Genomic DNA, 20,368 nt, shown 5'->3' with positions numbered 1-20,368 from the left:
GCAGCTTCTCGAATATGGTAGAAGTAATGTCTGGTGTACCCCAAGGCTCAGTACTTGGCCCTTTGTTGTTCTGTTGCCACATAAATGACCTTCCAACGGTTCTCAGGTATTGCTCTATCCAAATGTATGCTGATGATGTTCAACTCTACATTGGACGACTCGGCCCGAGTATGCGCGATATAATCAGCAGTGTGAATGAAGACCTGGAAATGATCTCTGATTGGTTTGGTGATTCACGCTGACAAAAGCAAGGCACTGTTAGTTACAAGCAGACGTCGAAGAACTGACAGGTCAATGTCATCGATACCCGCCATCATGATGGACGGCAAGAATATTCAGTGGTCAGAAAAGGTTAGTAATCTGGGATTTATATTCCAAAGCGATCTTCAATGGGACGGCCTAATAACACAGCAGTGCGGAAAGATCTACGCTGGTTTGCGGACGTTATATGTGTGTATGTCTGCGGCACCGGTTGAAACTAAACTAAAAATGTTCAAATCGCTAATCCTACCGCATTTTCTTTTCGGAGATGTCTTTCACGTTCGCTTCAGTACAGTATGCTTCGATCGCCTTCGAGTAGCTCTAAATTGCTGTGTGCGCTTTGTCTTTGGGCTAAGCCGGTATGATCACGTGACCCACCTCCAAAAAAACTTGTTGGGATGCCCGCTGCAAGTCTTCTACTCGTATCTTTCCTGCATTTTCCTGAGGAAGCTGACAGCAACACAAGCTCCAGCCACACTGTACCGAAAATTGATACATGCCCGCGGTCGACGTTTGCAAAATTTAGTTATACCGGCAAATAACACCATGAATTACGCCAACTCATTGTTCGTCCGGGGTGTAATAAATTGGAACTGTTTACCATCTATAGTAAAGCGTGCAAATTCCGAAGTAGTTTTTAAGAGAGGCTGCATCAAATTTTGGAATCGTAATTAGTGTAATAGTTTTAGTTTAAGAAATTGTGTAAAAATGTAAGACTTTATTATACTTAACGACAAATCGGAAGTAGCATTTTTAAAAGGGTAAACCTTACGCTACTAGACAATAAAAGACAAACAAACAAACAGTTTTTTATTCGCAGCCCTGGCGAGTCCTAAAGCATCATCGGGAAACACAATAATATAATGAAGCATTTCGCTAGGTTCTACAAGCTGTAGAGCATAAAGCTTATTGTGGTAAAAAGCTACATCAGCCAGATAGCTTTGTTAACTTAAAAAATATATAGCCGTGAGTAGAAAAATTAAAATTTAGGTACGGTCAGATCATCCTGATCAATTTGGTTTGATTTGGTTGGATAAAAAATAATAAATAAATAAAACTTTTAGAAGTTTCCGTGATTGTGCAGCATAGGCATATTAAATTTTATCGTGCATATTGGATTAAGGTGAAATAAGTGATAATTAAGATATCATTTTCAATTTGTATTATTTTGCGAATAGAGTAGAAACTGTTAGCGACAAATAACCAAACGCATTGTGTATGCACATGCAGATTGACGAGCAACACCGGAGCGTTGTATAACATATACTTACTTACTGTGGCTTAACACCCTAAGACAATGTCTGTTGAACAAGGTTTCTCCAATTTACTCGGTTGTGGTCTACCGCTCTCGAATTCCTCGGACACCGAGTACTATCCGCCAGATCTCGCTCCACCTGGTCTAACGATCTTGCTCGCTGCGTTCTTGGTGGTCTTGTTCCTTACCGGATCTGAGGCAAGCACCATCTTTGCAGGGTAGTTGTCCGGCATTGCAACATACTCTGACCATCGTATCCGTCCAGCTTTAGCTACCTTTCGGATACTGGGTTCGCCATAAAGCCATACTCCGTTCTCCTGTACGCCGCCGAAGATCGTTCTTGGCACTCGTCTTTCGAAAAATCCGAGCACAACCGGTCTAATATGCGTCTTGTACAGGGTACACTTTGCACGGGGGCTGCTCGACCACAATTGCTTGTGCGCATTCTGCACCACTCTACCCTACTATGAAAGCTGTACCCAGCTCGTGTGTGTTGCCGCACCTCTGGTAGATGGTATGTGCATCTCTGAACGTACGTACCGTTGAGCTCTTCCAGCACACGTTCTGCAGCGCCACGATGTCGAACTTGCGGCTCTTCAATACATCGGAGAGCACTCGAGTACCCTTGGAAGTTGATAGATCGGCAGTTCCACGTCCCGAGTTTCCAATCCATAGTCTTTTTTCATTGCAGTTGTTCCAGTCTAAACTTCCTCGTTCTTCAATCATTACTCCTTTCTTTTTCGAGGTGACGCCAACCCCCTGTTTCGCCGGATAACCTACGAAGCTCAAAAGAGCCCTAATTCCCTGTCAGCATACGACCTTGGCTTCCACCGGGGCTGGTTACCCGATCTCCACCAAGGTTACTCGTATCCCGGCTGGCACCACAAGGAGGTAGGGATAGGACTAGCTGAATAAGAGGCAGTGAACCACTGTAGAGTCTATTTTATCCCTACAGGTGCACAATGCACCGACGGTACACAGTATTTAATCGTTTATTAGCTGCAGGCAACGTACGACAATTGTTACGTACGACACCATTAGTAGACGTACGTACAACGTACGTAACCCATTACTATCTACGCCAAACTAAAAGCAGAGGCTACGAGGATTGGGTTACAAATAGTAGAAGCTCCAGAGAAAATTACGTTCGCCTCCCACAGACAGAGACTATTGAGAGCGATGAAGGGCTAATGAGTTCCTATATTTCTTTGGTCTCTGGTCACCGACGTCAATTATATGAGTATAGATATTCAACGACGCATTCAAGTTGGAAGCCCTCCGCAAGATGCATACGCCGTTCAAAGCTACGCATACGCCGTTCAGATCTAGAAAACGTCAGTCAGGACGACAGTTATCTACGGACTATAACTTTGCTTACGGAAGACATACATTGCACTTTGAACGAAAGATGTTGCGGACTATTTTTGTTTCATTTCATTTTTTGACAGAGCACAAACGGAAACCCGAAACCGGCGTAGACTTATGAACCACGCACTACTTGGAGAGATTCCCATCGTAGTCTGGCACGTCACAAGTATGCCGGGCTGCTGTGCAGTGAAATCCTTTCTCTTCAAGAGCCCCACCGGCACCAGGAATAGAAAACCCCAACGTGCTAGGTGCTTCGGCCAGATGGAAGCCGACTTGCGTGTGTAGAGACGCTCAACGAATTGGTAACAAGAAGTCCCCCAAGTAGCACACGTTGTCACAATTGAGTCGCAGCGGCTGATATGCGACAAATTTAAATGTAAAACTTCGGTTACAGTAACCTAAAATATAACAGTTGTGTAACCGAAATAGCGCAACTTATGTAACTAAATCTGGTTGCATTAACAGTTACTCAATAACCAATATGTAACATGTATAGTTACAAAATGGTTACTATTGAAGTTACACATAAACTGTAAATTGACTTTCAATTGGTGGAAAATCAGTTATCTTGAAACTTTTATTACATAGCGAAAATGTAGCAGGTTTATTATTTCAATCTATGGCTGTCAACGTCAAGCAGTAAATTTAACTGTTGAATATAGAAGAGTGTATAAATTATTATTTCAACACAAATTTTAATGCAGTTTCAAATTTATGGTGAAATGCATGATTCTAGCTTTGAAAAATTCACGCTCTCTTATTTAATATAGCTTTTCGTTACTTACTTCTTTGAAAAATTGATGTTTTGTAAATCAAATATAAAAATTTAAATTTTAATTTTTTGATTTTTTAAATTTATTCTTAGCAATAATGAATTAGTGGAGCATTCACCTAGAAACCATTAAAAATCAAGTTGTTTTCGCTATCACTTCTATCACAGTAAAATTCATAGCCATTTTGCCTTTGGTTCTAACTACTACACCATCGTCCTTGAAGTTTTGTATCGTTTTCGGCATATTGCATGAAATGATTTTAAGCAGCCATTGTTCATTGTTCACATTGTTGATATCGGGAAAAGGTATTTTTTAGTGATTGTTGTGAAAAGAAAGTGTTAATTTAATATCAAAGAATAGTTTCAGTTTGAATAAAACAGTTACCACCAGTGTTAATCATAGAAGGTTACATTTCAGTTACATTCTAGTTGTACGTAACCTTAGCCTTCGGCCTGGTTACGGTATCGGTTATACGGTAACCAATATTAAATCTGTTGTACCCAAGTAGCACTTGTAACTAATCATAAAAATAAAAAAATACAAAAAGGTTGCACAGCAGTTACATTTAGGATACTTGTAACGAGTTAGGTTACATAAAATTAAAAATAGTTACTTTTTAGTTTTCTAGTGACAAAAATCTCAAAAAGTTACCAGGTAGTTACCAAATGACCAAATTGAAACCTTTTTTTCGAACTGTCAACAACTTGGTCGTCGCAAAACAGTCACCTTTCAGTTACGAGTTACCAAATAGTTATCAAGTGACACAAATGAAACCTTTTTCCAAACTGTCATCAACTTGCTGGTCGCAAAACAGTTAATTTTCCGTTACGAGCAGTTACAAAGTCAAAAAAAGTCGGCTAGTAACATTTTCGCAACAATTTGTTCACTGTTCCTTGTAAACACAACGGATTAAGCAAAAACTAGATCTCAAGAATTTTACTAATGGTAAAGACTAACGGAGGCAGAGCAATCTGCTTTTCACAACGACCAAGTGCTTTCGTTTTCTGTTCAACCGTTTGCTCTCCCTCCGAATGATGCCTGAATACTGTTTTCTCTTACGACCACTCATCTTATGCAGAAGGAGACAAACGCAGAAAGAGTACTACTACAAGCAGAGCTAATATTTTCTTTGCACACTGGAGATACGAGACTATTTGTTCCGTATCCCAAAGAGAGTATCGGACAGGCAATTATATGGACTGAAACGATTTGTTCCGTGACCTTCAGAGCATCCATTCGGTAGTGCTCCAAAAGAAAAAGAAAAATGAAACCGAAGTGATGCTTTTTAGCTGCCGGAGATGCATATTTGTCCAAGGAGCCCTACGAACTTTGGTCGGGATCAAACCGAGCGAGGAACAAGCAAGTAGGTCAAGTACTGACAATAGTCATCAAAGTACTCGATAGAGGCTGACAACGCCAAGGCAGTCCCCACACGAGTTGGATGTGTGCTGTTGACAAGGATGTTCGAACAACGGGTGTTAGGGGCCATTGGAGATCAATGTGATATATACAGGTGTGGCGATGTTGATCAAGTGGTGTTAGTGCCATGAAGAAATTTCATCATGGTGTGGGTGAAATCCTGAATCCGACCTATCACGATCAAGCGTGACGTCAAACTCCAAAAACAAACCCCATTGTTCGGCGTGGTTTGTTTTTGTAGTTTGACGTCGTTTCCTGATTGTTCGCTACTAATACCATCAAACAGCCCAAAATTCGCGTAAAAATGCGTAAATTCTATTTATCCGATCCACCGATTCAGCGCTGATATAGGGCGTTACAAGGCGTAACGGAATATTTTTACTTCATGGTGTCAAATGCTTCAATCTAAATGGATAAACCGGATCGAACGACTTAACTTAGGCCTGAATATGTCCCGACTAGAAATAGGTATTCAGTACATACACTGTCGTTTTTATTTCTTTTCATTTAATTTGCTATCGTTTCTCACTCGAATGTTACCGTTCAATTAGCCTACACTGCACTGCAGTGCTAAGCCATGCTAACAATTATTTACAAATCAAACAATACTATCATTTTATATAAACATAACAGTTCGATAATGGCATCTTTGGTTCTACTCCTATTTATTGCACATTTAATACCTATATTCTGGTCCGCTCCATTCTAGAAACAAGAAAAACACAATTAGCACATGTCGTTTTTATACTGCGTACTTCAATCATACTTCCTTCGTCACTGGAACGATCGTCGGGAGCAGTAGGTTTAGTCATTGGCGATCTGTACTCCTCACCGGGGAACTCTTTATGATCGCTAAGGGTAGAGGTCGCCCTTCTCGGTACTGGCCCTTGATCTGGTACTCCTTTGAAGTATGACCACGGCAGCTGTCCTCGTACTTCCGTTGGGACGTTAGCAGAATTCCGGGGACTAATTTGTGGTGGGCCCGCAAGATAAGAAAACGGTTGTGGGTTACCGGGTAAATAAGTAAATCGCTTATCCGTGTACGGATTGATCATAGTGTTTGGTCGCAGTGGGCTCGGCGGAGCGTTCGGATAATTGTTTGCTTCGTGGTCGGGTGGAAGTTCATGGCCACTCTTCAAAGGCTCTACGGTACGACGAACATTTACATTGCTGGGTGAAACTTCTCTGTAAGGTAAAATATCGTTTGGCTGTCTAGCTGTATCGTCGTATCTTGCGGCAGTAACGGTAAGGTTTATTGACGGTGGTCTGGGTTCTTCCCTCATTTCATTTGGCGCAGGGGCTGGTACCATCATAGTTCTTGGGGCTTGAGTTACGTTATTATACGAAGGAGCCGGTTTGTTTTCATTCCATAGACGGCTTGCAGTTCCGAGCATTACAAACGCAAGAATCAGGAACATAAACCATAGGATAACTCCAAAACTAGCCGTAAGCCACAGTAATAGCGAAGGCACGATTAGATATATGCTTTCGATTTGTTCGAATGCATAGCGAACAACTTCTTGGTTTTGGATTTCCAGTAAATCCATTACGAAATACATATCCTGCAAAGATTACGAGTTGATGAATGTCACATTATTAGCAAAAAAATCAAAAACATACGAAACTTCCAATGAAATCTATTAGATAGAATACGAATGTGACTGCGCTGAATGTCAGCACGAGAAACAGGGTTATAGTATATGGAATGATTCCCATTGCAATGCAGCAGCGACTCATACATGGTGTACAGGCTGATCCTGTAAATAAGATTTGAAAATTTCAGGTTGCACACGTAATTTTGAACAAGGATATACCCAACATGATGAAAGAGGTAATCATCCATAATCCGAATAGGACAACTCCGATAATGCAGAAAATATAAGTCCTTTGAGCGGCAGCAGCAACATCTGGAACGTCAACTTGCACTTCGGCGATGGAACCCGGCAGGCCCAAATGGGTTAGATTAATGTTTCCACATTCGGAGGCTGCAAATCATTAAATTAGGAACGTTTTTGGTGGACATAAATTCAAACTCGATTCTTACACCGAAGATAGAAGAGGTATATAGCGTACATTTCTGGAGATCTAGTCATGTTAATACTGCAGGTATGTGCTAAAATTCCAGACACTGTGAAAAAGGTGTATGCACCGGCGAATGCCTGAAATGAGAAAAATTATCAGTTAGTTGTATCCTAGCTCAAATAAGTTTGTTTTTTATTCAGAAAGATTCGTGAATATATTTCTTGTCGAAAAGAAGCTCAAAATGTGTCCTGCGGTCTAACTAATATCGAATTCATAAACTATATCCTGCCACCTTAACACTCAGTTTTAATTGAACTGATGTCAAAGCGATCATAAATTAAACGGCAGTCTATCCAGGTTAAACTGACAGTGTTCTTTTTAAAGCGCAGGGTAAAACCTTTTAGCATTACGGGTTTTTTCCCAAGTGTGGATACATCACTGCGACCAGTATAGTATAGTTGATCTATTGTAATATCGCCCGGGTGTTTGCTGTATGACCTGCACTACATTTCTTTTTGCTATAATCGCTATTAAGTGAGCGATATGCTTATTAAATTGTATGCGTGTATTGAGGTTTACCCTTCCTTCAAAGCTTGATCTACTTTACCCACTTATTCCTCGCTGCCAGCACTATCCCATATTATAGCCGTCCCTGGCGAGGCCTCATACATTCCTCTGACCAGTACACTTAACAACTATAGGAGGGACTTTTGCACTGTCAAGAGGCTTCAGTGGGTAAATACATAGAATTCAGCATGAAGGAAGGGTAAATGAGGGGCCTGAGAATAAACCCAGGCTAAAGTCATTTGATATCGAATGGTTTTGATTCTATCAAGATTCGAACCCACGACTTGCTTGTTAAAGCAGACTCGGTAACCTTGCGGCTACGGAGCCCCCAGCATTACGGTTTATAGGTCGCTCTGTTATAAACTGCATCATCGTTCATAAATTTCGGGTTAGAGTTAGCACGAACACAGACTAATTTCTGAATTAGTTAGGTTTTTTCTATTCCCGTCGTAGTAAGTAAAGCCATTCTAATTTTCATCATTTGTTGGATGGATTTAATGAATACTCCAAAAGTTCTTGCGGTGATTTGACTAAAACACACTTACCTTCCGATCCGTGAACTTTGAAATCACTGAAAAGCGTTTATTAAAGCATATTTATGAAATTACGCAACTAAAATAAAGTCATTTCTTAAATTTGTCGTACTGTTTTAAAATTCGTCCATCGAAATTTTCATCGTCCGAACTAAAAAATCACAACAATGTTTAAGCAGCTAACGCGCGTGTACTTGTGTAGGACGGCATGACAAATGTTATTCTGCAAAATTTCTGCAGGTCAGGCAATTTTTCCTGGCTCAAGAATAACGACAATGCCTTGCGTGAGTTATTTTCATTTATGAATGACGGATCTTCAAACGATTAGTCGATATTTTCTTCTTCGTCGCACGAAAAAACGAAGAAAGTTTGGCTGGTAGAACTTCTTTAATGATAAAAAGCATTTAAATAGATCTCAGCTAACTTTAATTGATCGCGTATGATAGACAACAAACTTAAATATTATGGAATAACGAGTTTCGCATTGTGAGTTATAAAAATGCTGATATTTTTAATAATTTGTGTTGGATAGGACGGGAATAGGCAATTACGACGTAGCAGCAACATACCCTATAAGAAGGTACAAATAACGCATTTATAAAAAATTTATAATTAAATCCCACCGAATCTGAAGTAAATTTCGTGTCATAAAAACTATGTGAAAGATATAGGATAATTTATAACCTTGTACTTGTAATGCGGAATTTTTAGATTGTTGCATTTAATATTGATATAATGCCGTTCAAATCAGTCTTCCTATATGTAATCGATAGAAATTTTGTGCTTTTTTGCTGCGAGATCGTATTATCCTGCCATATAAATAATGACAGCACTTTATACAAAAACTGATAACAAATCCGATAATCATATGACTCCCCTGTACAGCGTTTAGCAATTCGTTATTGTTTTTCGAATTGAATGAGCTGATAAAAAATTTTCATTTTTTTCTGTATTACGGTCGGCAATAGCAAAATAGTATCATTTGCAATCAGACCAGCTTGCACTTTTTGTCAAAATTCATATGTACATAGGCAGTAGATTTCAAGCAAACAGGCATGTGTTCACCGGATGTTTCGGGCAGTTTTGAACCAAAAAATCGGTTAATAGTTTTATAGCGTAATAAAAATATGAATAGGTGTTTTCAACATTATTTGCTTACACAGATAAGACTTTTATGCCTTCATCGGCAATAAGGAAAACCGGCATGTAACGACATTTACTTTAAATTGTAACTAAGATTACGGAAGTGCTTATGTATTTTTGCTTTTGTCTTCACTTATACAACGACAAATCATTATATAAAAAACTAATAATTGAGCTAAAAGAATTAATGCTATTTTGATAGTCAAGTAAAATATGTCACTGTATAGAATCTGTGGTCTAACAATTGATGATACAGGTCGATTATCCGGGTGAAAAAAAAATTGTAAATAGGTTTTTTGAAATGTATTCACGTTCAAAACGTGTTCGTTATAAAGAAATGTTTTTTCATCCGGATAATCGAGTCCGACCTGTTATTCCGAAAAAAATATTTGCATGTTTTTTTTGAGTAATGTGTTTTTTGGATAACATCTTTGGGATATGATCTCCGCTAACAAAACTGTAACAAACATAGAACATGTGGTAAACCGATAAAACTGTCTAAACTAAAACTGATGTTTTAGTCTTAGTCAATAACAATTTTTAGCATAACTGTTAATTTTGAAGGTTCTAGAATAATTTTCTTTGAAGTTTCTTGTTGTCCTCATTCCAGAGTGCAACCTCAAGCAGGCCACTGAAAAGGATTTTTTGCCGAGTTGTTCACGATGTACACACGAGTGTTTATTATATGAACCGGATCCGTAACAGGCAAATGTACCTTAACGACAGGACAATTTTTTTTCTTTGCATCCATAAGTCATACCGTTAGCTGATAACCTTTACAATATACAGCGTACGCGAATATTTTCATCTGTTCTCTCGCATGGTGTCGCAATAAAACATGATATGGCACATCACAATGAGTCATTTCCTACTATTTGGTTATGAAGATTTAGCTTCATGCACCAATCAACTGCAAAATATCTACAATTTGAATTGCTCATGGCTAACTCATTATTTTTCTCTGTATTACTATGAATTTTTCGTTTTAGACTCTTATCCTCAGAAATTATTTTTAGAGCATTTAAACCCCCGTTTTCTCTCAAAAATTCACTGTGTAGTAAAAAATTCTTCAAAGTGCAATCGGTAATTTCAGTTTCAAGTCCAATTTCGAATTTCATTTCATGTCCAATTTAATATCCCAGCTGATTTCTTTAGGCTTCCATTGCACCGTACTCAGTTCGCTCAAAACAATCCATTTGACGTATGGTGTCGTGTATTTAATACTGTTTCTGACGATTATGATTTTAATGTTACTCGGACTACTTTCAAACTTAGAATAAGTAATTACTAAGAACTGTCTGTACGAAATTTCGAAGACTAGTATAAATATAAATATTAATAAATATCCCATTTTAAGTCGCCTTTCAAGTCTAATTTGATTCCCATTAGGCCCCCACATATATTTTGTAAAGTTTTGTGTCTTTCCTATGTTTAGCAAGGGGGGAACGGGGTTTGAGATTGGACATTGTGAGGCATTTCGTGTCCTCCGGATGTACGCGATCCGGCAGTTACAATGTCCTCTCCCTCCTGGAGAAAGACAAAAGCGTTAAACAGAATCCTGTTTTTGGCCGCCCTATGGTGCTGCATTACCGTAAAGGGCAATTGAAGAGGAAGACCGAGAGCAAGGTAGCCACATCGTTCCGCGCTTCGGAGCGGGAGGTCGGAGCAACCAGCCAAACAGCTAAGAAGTACCTAACCAAAATGGAAATTTTTATGCAGAAGCGTCAGTCGACGCCGGTCGTGTCTAAGCTATAGGTAATCCATGATGTATAGAGCTATACATGTCTATACTCACCATGAGGTAATCATCCAGAAAGAGTGGCAGAAGGTGTTGTAACATGTAAGGTGTTGGTGAAAGAAGAAACCTTTCAAGCCAAGCACGGCGTCGTGGTCACACTCCACCAAGGAGATAAGCGATGACGCCAAACACGTCGTTCACACCTAGTAAATAGTGCATTTTTATAAACAACTGCAATTTTTTCAAAGTTGGAACTTTTTTTTATCGATTTTTTTTACTTTAAAATATTTGTTCATCTTTCTCGAAGAAGCATGCAAAATTTGGAAATGGAGAAATGAAAACTCTGGAAGTTATGAGTTTTTATGTCTCAGCGCGTGTGTTAATGTGAAGCGAGCGGTAATGCTCAATCGATGTTCTAACCCACGGGCAGCTTCATAACGAGGCCGCCTTTGATTCTATTAAGTGTAACGTGTCGTTGAAGCATGCGCATTCGTCCGCTCGTTTGCATTAACGTGCGCGCATCGATATAAAAATTCATAGCTTCTAAAGTTTTCATTTCTCCATTTCCAAATTTTGCATGCTTCTTCGAGAAAGATGAACAAATATTTTAAAGTAAAAAAAAATCGAGAAAAAAAGTTCCAACTTTGAAAAAATTGCAATTGTTTATAAAAATGCACTATTTAACTATTGAAAAACAATCGAGAGAAGGTATGGTATACCAATTTTGAAAGCTTGTGGAATAGTGAACACATCTGGTAGAAAGTCATTTTTTGATATTACAAACTATGTTTACAATCAGTATTTAAAAGATAGTGATTTTTTCGGATTACAATACTTTAAAGAATCATATCTTGCGAATTCCAACAGTAACAGCGAAATACAAAAATACGTGTCGATTTTTTTTGAACAAAGAACGTAAAAAAAATATCCCGAAGAGAAAAAAAATTTTGACTGTAAATTTCCCGTGGAATGACCCATATATATATATGCTCATAGTTTTACAGGCTAACTAGTAACATCCAGAGCGCTTACAAAAAAACAGAACCTGAAGAATTTAGCAAAAATAAAAGTTCAGTTGATAAAAGATGTTAGAGATTTGATTCATTCTTGTTTATTTTCTATCAGCAGTTCCTCTCCATTTACCCAAGTAGCACACTCCATCGCACTTACTAAAAGCAACTAATTAGTGATAAGAATCAATCATAAACTAAATAAAATCAACTATTGTGACTATTCATATTCATTTAACTGCCAAATCAGGAATGTTATTTGATGTTTATGGAGATCGTGCTGATCCATCAACTTCAGCCAACGAATACTAATTTAGACAGCTTAAAGCGTTAGTTTTTGATGTAAGCAGCAAAAATAAAACTTTTTGTTAATAAAATCACATTTTCTAAATAAACTCACACAAAAAATATATAGCTCTAAATCAAACGTTTAGATGATACATCGTAATATCACATAGAATGATTTGATGGATTTCGCGCTAACTTGACCAAAGTTTGGTATGGTATGACCCTTTCAGAATCAAATTACACTTATTGGGTGTAAAGCCCACATCTAATTAGGAAACTAATCAGAAAGTTTTTCCAAAATAAGTCCAGATTAACTCAATTATTTTTTTTTGTTATAAAACTTAACTCAAAAACTTTTAACACGAACCTGCGAAACAATGATTCATGAGAGTCTTTAAGAAAATGTCCTGAATTTTCAATAAAAAATACTGAAAAAAATAAAACCAACGTTCTTCACTCAAAATAAGCATTTTGAAACTAAAATTAGATTTACCAAAATTGGGAATCTCAGAAACAAATGAATTCTTTTTTTCAAGACATTACTATCTGTGTTATTCATAAATATAAAGAAGTACATATTTGAAGGAAAAAAGTTCATCTAACAAAAACTTTTTCATGACCCTGAAGAAAAACTAGAACAGAATTGGAAGTTATAGCCATTTGAATTTTGTCTACCACTTTACATCCCTTAACAAAAAATAAACATAAATTATAGACATTAAGCCTTAAAAGTTGCGAAATTGGATTTATTAAGGCTTGTTCGCGACAAAATTTGGCCAGCCCTAAACACACACAGCTTCGGAAATACATACATTAAGGTGAAATTAGTCGTCATCGATTCTGCTAATTTCAAAAGCAGTTTTTTTTTTGTTTAAAACAAAGATTCTGTTCATGAAAATATATTCGCTGTGTTCAGATTGGCAAGAAGAATGCAATATTTACATTTTTATAAACAGAAACCCACTTTTGGGCCCAAAAACTGCTTCCGAAATTGGGCTCTCCAACGAAAAGTTAATGACTGCTAGTTTCCCGTTAACAATGAGTGAAATATTTTGCAGAGTGGTAGACGTATGTCTGTTCTTTCTGAAAACATAACACTTGCTTTATTACAAGCGCTCAGCGTAAAATGGCGTCGAAAAAAGAGCATGTGCGAAAAGCAATTGTGTGCGGTCGCAATGAAAATCCGGATCTCTCGTTAAGAAAACTTGCCAAAAAGCTTAAATGTCCTCCAAGCACAATGTTTTAAAATCGTTCGATACTCGCTTGACAACAGCTAGGAAGAAGGGAAGTGGAACAAAAACGGATCTGAGGAACCACCACAGGGATGCGAAGGTAAAACGGAGGAGACCAGATTTTTCTGTACGTACCATTGTTCGTAAAATAAAAATGTTGCCAACATTCGTGCACACTTCTAAGCAACGACAAGGCATGAAGTCTTTCAAGGTGAGGACTGTACCAAACCGTAATGATAAGCAAAATACGTTTTATCATGCGAGGTACGATCTTCAACAAAACTAGCAAATTTATCGGTTTCGCTGACGACGTTGACCTTGTCGGAAGAACGTTTCAGGTGGTTGCTGAGCAGTATACCAAACTGAAACGTGAAGCAATAAAGGTTGGATTACTGGTTAATACGTTCAAAACCGAGTATCTGTGAGCGCGATCGATAGGCAATAGTGTGGTAGTTAACGGGGACTAGTTCGAGGTGGTGAACGAATTAGTATACCTCGGATCGTTGATGACGTCGGATAATAACTGCAGTAGAAATACGCAGACGTATTCTTATCGGAAGTCGTGCTTGCGGTTGGGTAGACTGGCCCCCGCCAAGGGCGTTAGCTCTTGAGGGCGCCAAAAAGAGCCTGCATTTCAGTAAGGCAAACAGATACGCTCGATGCTTTATTCGTACTGGCAGATCCACCTCGTAGCGAAGAAATTGGATATGGTGAAGCACTTAGTATCCGCCGAATAGAGCCAATCTGGCAATTACAACATCCTCCCCTGCAAGAAAGCGGAAAACGTTGAACGGAAACCTGATTCCAGCCATCCGACAGCGCTGCGCGGCCGTAATGTGCAGCAGAAGTTGAAGATAAAGACCGAGAGCAAGTGGTCTCATCGTTTCACGTCTTGGGACGGGAGGTCAGAGGAACCGGAAAAAAGGTGAAGAAGTACTGGGTCAAAATGAACATGTATATGCGGAAGCTTCAGTCGATGCTGGTTGTGTCTGAGTAGCATGCAATCACCTAGCGAACGGCTGAAGGTGCTGATGAAAATATCTTTCCGGCGAAGCACGATGTCGTGGTCATAATGGGCGTCGAAAACTACTTGGCAGGCAACGACCGGCTGAGGACTGAGTACGTTACGTCCCCCACCATGAAGATAAGCGATGACGTCAAGTATATCCTTCCAAAGAAGACCCTTCTGTGACTGACGATCAGCGAGAAGAGAATGTTAAAACCCCTGTTATTTCGTTCGGGGTTTACGGTGAACGAGAAGATACGAAGATGTAGTACGAAGTACCCACCGGAAGTTGCCGCCTTCATCATGAATTATCGCGCAAAAGACGCAAAAGGCGTCGGCCCTGGCCTTGGGCCATCATGCCAAGAGATCACTAGAGGAAATGACCCGGCTGAAGATAAACGTTGTACTGATGATCACCAACTCCTAAAAACATTTTAGACGAAGCTCAAACGGAGCATTTACTTCAATAATTTTGTGACCAAAACAGAAAAAAAGCTGCCCATCTTTCGATAGGTCGCCGCGAAAGTTCCGGTGAACCGATGTAAAGCCACCTGGCAGGGCGTCAAACCATTTTATAGAAGGCTTCATCGTCAACCGAAATCAGTCCATTTTTCAATGCATAAGTTAAGTGCAGCAAAGTATTGGATAAAGGGCGAATACGAAAAAAAATAGATAAACCTGAAAGAAACACAGATTTGGGAAACAAGGGGCGTAAAATCGGGTTTCCGCCAAGGGCGCCACAATGTCACGCTACGGTTCTGCGTGCTTACTACAGACTCCACAAGACCCTAAGGTCTGGTACGCTCGTACCAAATGTACCATATATAAAACGCTAATAAGACCGGTAGTCCTCTATGGGCACGAAACGTGACCAACGCTCACCGGGACTTGAAAGCATTGGCCGTTTTTAAACGTCATCTGCTTCGGCGGACACAGTATCTAGAAAGTTGCTAAAACTGGAAGGGTACAATGGGCGGGACATGTTATGAGAATGCCGGACAACAACCCTGCAGAAATGGTTTCGCCTCGAATCCTGTTGGTACCAGACTTAGAGGTGCGCAGCGTACTCGATGGTTAGACCAAATAGAGCATGAACTGGAAAGTGTGGGACAGTCGAGAAACTCGAGCCGCACAGCAATGGACCGAATTAGTTGGTAGGATATTATATTGCCAAATCCCAAATATAAAATTATACACTAGAATGTCTTTTTACGTCCGTTCATTTTACGTGATTTCGTTTTACGTCACTTTTTACGTCCGAAATTTGAATTAACGTCCTCTCGTTTTACGTCCAAAATTTGAATTAACGTCCACTTTTTTTACGTCCAAATTTGAATTAACGTCCTCTCGTTTTACGTCCAAAATTTGAATTAACGCCCTCTCGTTTTACGTCCGAAATGTGAATTAACGTCCTCTCGTTTTAAGCCTAGTATAGAGTTCCGAGCGAAGTGAAAATCCCATACAAAACGTTCAACTTTTTCACTAGCGCAAAAACTGCATTTCACTTCACTCGGAACTGTAAACAAACGTGATCCACCGAAATTAAAGATTGTGGATGACATCTTTTTCACTTGGGTACTTTTCTTTCGCGCGCGCCTACGCTCGTGAACAAGGCTGCAGCTAGCGAAAACTTGACGTTTCAAGCCAATGAGTGTGTAGAGGTGTGGAAAAGGAAAATATTTATTAATATTGGCGACAAAAACTTCATGGCTCTAAAAACATACCGCAACGAGCAATGCGGATTTTTTGTAAATTTGGACGTCACGCCTAACCGTTATTACCGGTTTTTCGGTTCCAAAAACGTATTGATAATGTTTTGCGCTACACTTAACTACTGCAGCACCATTGCCCCACTTGTAAATACCGCATTGGTTTTAAATTTTTTTCACTTCGCTCGAATTGTAAACCCTTCAATTCACTTCGCATAAACTGTAAACCGAAAGCTCATGAAATTATGAAGAGATCCACAGTCTCTATTTTCCGCGAGCGAAAAGGTACGCTTTTTCACTTGCTTCAATTTTCACTTCGCTTGGAACTGTATACTATGCTTTAGGTACGAAATTTGAATTAACGTCGTCGTCAAAAATCGTTATTTGGTTGTAGAAAATTCGAAATAACATCAATTTATTTTATGTCCAAAATTCGAATTAACGTCCACTTTTTTTACGTCCAAAATTTGAATTAACGTCCTCTCGTTTTACGTCCAAAATATGAATTAACGTCCTCTCGTTTTACGTCCAAAATTTGAATTACCGTCCTCTCGTTTTACGTCCAAAATTTGAATTACGTCCACTTTTTACGACCGATTTTTTTTTATGTCCCCCCAGTAGTAGACGTAAAACGAGATTTGAGTGTATTGCCAAATTATATTGGTCAAATCCTAAGGGACAGCGAGCCATATGGATAAGTAAGTAAGTATTAAAAAGATTTCATCAATTTCTGAGGTGGTCAAATCGCACTTCTAGACTTCAACATGTATTTTTTTCAGATTTTATAAAATTTGATTATTTTTTCATTTTATTTATTGAAAGTTAAGGATGTTTTCTAAAAGTCTCCCAGAGATAATATTTTTGCAGGTCTTATAATTCTCGTATTATATCTTTTATATGAAAAAACGAACAAAAAAGTTTAGCATCCTTCAAAAATTAGCCCGGACCAATTTCGGAAAAACTAAGTATGCAAAGTTCCTTATTTATATGAACTCTTCACGTACACCAAGTTTCATTAAACCCATAGACGAGTTGGGGCGAAATCCGTCAATCTCGATTCATTTACAAAACTAGGAAAGCCAGTAGCTTATCACTACTTGTAAAAATACTCAATCTTATGTTATGTATGGTAACTATGTTTTGGTAACTTATTTATTGTACTAGCGATAAGATATGGTGGATTGAGGCAGTTTTTTTTAAATTTTATTAGCATGTTAATGACATGCTTGCAAATATTTCTGGATATTCAACATTAGAACAGCTGGATCAGTAATTATTTTATCTCTAAGAAAGTAATTCAATCATCCGTAGAACGTAACTGTTGAAAAATATATGATAGTTACAAATATTTACATAGTAGTGATATTTATATACTAACTACAAATAAACATTATTGCTAGTATAAATACTACTCACTATTGACACTAGTCCGACGAAAAGGATGGTCGCCCTCGGGCCCATCCCGCAAAGGGTACAATTGAAAACCATAATGTATGTAATGGTATGCACTTCCGCTTGATGCTATGCTGTGCAACTATTGCCGTTATCCAACACCGTTTATCACTTCACGATTTTTTTGCTTCCGTTCGATTCGCCGTTGACAAATCCGCGAACGCGCACTTTCTCATTCTCCGATCACGGGTGACTATTTCACTCTCGTTGAATTTGGAATTACTGTCGAAAAATAGCATATAAAACAATTCAAAACAATATCAGCACCTGCGAACATGCAAACACATACACGCTCGAAGGTCAGGTCCCCCAGATGATTAGAGCTGGACTGGTGCCTCATTCCTCCAAGTCGTAATCAATCTGCGTATTTTTGCCTTGTTCACTGAACGATATCACTGACAGCCGCGACACGATATCAGCGAGCAGTCTATCTTCCCCGCCGCTTCCTATGGATGCGGAGTTCGTACCCAGTCATAGGTAGGATGACTCATGGTTAGCGTGGTTTACCATGGTTTTTCGGTAATCACCATAAGATTAGGATGTCTAATCTTAAGACAAAACCATGTTTTTAAACTAATCACTCAAATCACTACCGCGTCAATACTATTGATATCGAAGTTGACTTTCGATCATTTTCTCCGTTCCTCCTATCGCGTGGTTCATGTAAAACTGTCGCGTACGCGTGAAATACCCTCGCGATTGCGAACGCAAGTGTACGACTTTTTTCCGTTGTGTTTGCTTCACCAGGTAACAGATATATCTTCACCCATCTGTTTGCATATTTACCCTTTCCCCTCCACTACTGGAAGCCGCATGTAGTGTAGCACAGTCAGTCCGGATAATTTGATATGCCCCGTTGTCGTTCCCGTTTCCCGGTTCCGACCCAAGGTTGCAAATACGTACAAAATTCACGTCCGTATGTGGACATCCGCGCTGTGTAGTTGTCGTTCGGTTAGCCCATGCCTCCATACTATCCGAGCTCGTTCGGAAGTGTTTTAGCGCGACCGGCAATAGCTTGTATTGTATGTATCGTCATCGCTATCACCATAAGTGAGATCCAATGCATTTCTTCTCCCTTATTCCTCATCCTACGTGCCGTCTTATAGGCAAGAAATGCCTCTTCCTTGACCACAATCAACCAGGTATTAAACCGTGTTAAACGTGCGACAGCACCGAGTGCTTTTAGTTAGTGTACAGTTGTTTCCCGAGTGGATCAATGTACTAAAATGCTCATTTATTAAAAAGTTAGGTGATGATGATCTTTTGTCTAATAATACCATTACTGAATAATACCATAGATCAACCTCATGTTTGTGTGTTGACTTATTAATGAAGTCAGATAAATTTGGATAATCTATTTATATAAGAGACTGTACCGAAAACCAGGTCTCTGACAGGACGTCATAAGAGGCTTATCGGAAACTAAAAACAAGTCCCTGACAGGACGTCATGCTTTCGTAGCAATGGGTTGTATTCTCAGTCACCCGACCCCTCGGCACGTCGCCATTTTTCTGTGACTGAAACTGAAACGTCAAAAACACTGGGCGGGAAATCACTTCATAGAAAATCAATGCGACGGCCATTGTTGTTTGGGGTACAATAGTGAGGGGTCCAACTTAATGGGGGTACTGTCAAACTCTGTAGACCAAGATAGTGATGTCGAGGAGGTGCAGTCACCTCACTGGTCAACTGGTTGACTAAACTGCTCGACTGGACTGGTCGAATAGACTGCATTAATTACTGATAGTTATCAGTAAGCAATAATATCACTAAGTATCAGTAAGGTTTCGCAGTTATTGATGCTTACTGATACAGCTACGTCGTCCCGTCGAAAAATCAGTTGGATTAAAGTTAATGGTCGGTAGTTGCGTACGATAGACGAAAATGACACATTATGTCGTCGTTGTCGTCAGCAGCCTAGAGCCGGGGTGGCTCGTGTTGTTTCAAGCAGACGTCTCTATTCAACTCGATTTTGGGCCATTCGTCGCAAGTTTTCTAGTCGTCTCAAAAGTCATAAATTGCTTTCGATTTGGTCAAGCCATCTTGCATGTTGAGTCTTCGTGTTTCCAGTGCCGGTGGGGTTGTTGAAAATAACTGTTTTCGTTGCTCTGTCGTCCGGCATCCTTACGACGTGCCCGGCCCACCGTAGTCTACCGACTTTCGTCAGATGTAGATGGAAGTCTCTGGGATTCACAAGCATTGAAAGTATGTCGTGATTCATATACTTCTACCCTTAATGAAAATCATGCCTCTCGTTTCGATACCCGCTGGTCGGAACACCGCCTCAGAGTGATGTTGAACAATATACTGGATAAGCTGTCACTTTGTACCAACCATCGCCGTGTCTCGAAGAGACTCGTTTGTGTCCCCGAAACGTGCGAAACACATCACTAGTTCCAATGTAGCTCTGATTAGTCGCGTCAGTTTATCCGAAAAACCAGTTTCGTGCATTATGTGCCATAGCTGGTCTCGATGTATCGTATGTTGCTTTGAAATCAATAAAGATGTGATCCGAGGACACGATGTACCCATTTCCCGATTTACATTTCTACAAGATCTGTCGGATGGAATAAAATCTGGTCGGTAGTTGCG

General features: G+C 39.4%; 1 protein-coding gene across 3 annotated transcripts; it reads right to left on the bottom strand.

The window, feature by feature from the left end:
* Nucleotides 1–5,509: 5,509 nt before the first annotated feature.
* LOC128736164 (uncharacterized) lies at nt 5,510–18,582 on the bottom strand. Of its 3 annotated transcripts, none has more exons than XM_053830646.1 (7): nt 18,563–18,582; nt 17,741–17,998; nt 7,121–7,235; nt 6,891–7,061; nt 6,697–6,833; nt 5,843–6,638; nt 5,510–5,781 (listed from the first exon to the last, which is right to left on the bottom strand). In XM_053830646.1, exons 2-7 carry the CDS (start codon nt 17,810–17,812, stop codon nt 5,753–5,755), a joined length of 1,320 nt encoding a protein of 439 aa, XP_053686621.1. In that variant the 5' UTR covers nt 17,813–17,998; nt 18,563–18,582; the 3' UTR covers nt 5,510–5,752. The 3 variants fall into 3 exon arrangements, with proteins under 3 accessions (XP_053686621.1, XP_053686620.1, XP_053686619.1); XM_053830645.1 differs by lacking the exon at nt 18,563–18,582 and adding an exon at nt 18,066–18,544; XM_053830644.1 differs by lacking the exon at nt 18,563–18,582 and having other exon boundaries at nt 17,741–18,544.
* Nucleotides 18,583–20,368: the final 1,786 nt, after the last annotated feature.

Source organism: Sabethes cyaneus, chromosome 2 (assembly GCF_943734655.1).
Source record: "Sabethes cyaneus chromosome 2, idSabCyanKW18_F2, whole genome shotgun sequence".
Lineage (NCBI taxonomy): Eukaryota > Metazoa > Arthropoda > Insecta > Diptera > Culicidae > Sabethes > Sabethes cyaneus.
The sequence above is the reverse complement of the archived record's forward strand: the minus strand, read 5'-3'. Positions and strand labels throughout refer to the sequence as shown.

What these genes read in the sequence shown, in the direction of transcription:
- LOC128736164 (XM_053830646.1), bottom strand. Translation starts at nt 17,812, where the DNA reads ATGGTTTTCAATTGTACCCTTTGCGGGATGGGCCCGAGGGCGACCATC. An exon ending in ATACCTCTTCTATCTTCGGT is followed by an intron (nt 7,062 to 7,120) that starts GTAAGAATCGAG and finishes AATGATTTGCAG; the next exon opens with CCTCCGAATGTGGAAACATT. An exon ending in TACCTCTTTCATCATGTTGG is followed by an intron (nt 6,834 to 6,890) that starts GTATATCCTTGT and finishes TCTTATTTACAG; the next exon opens with GATCAGCCTGTACACCATGT.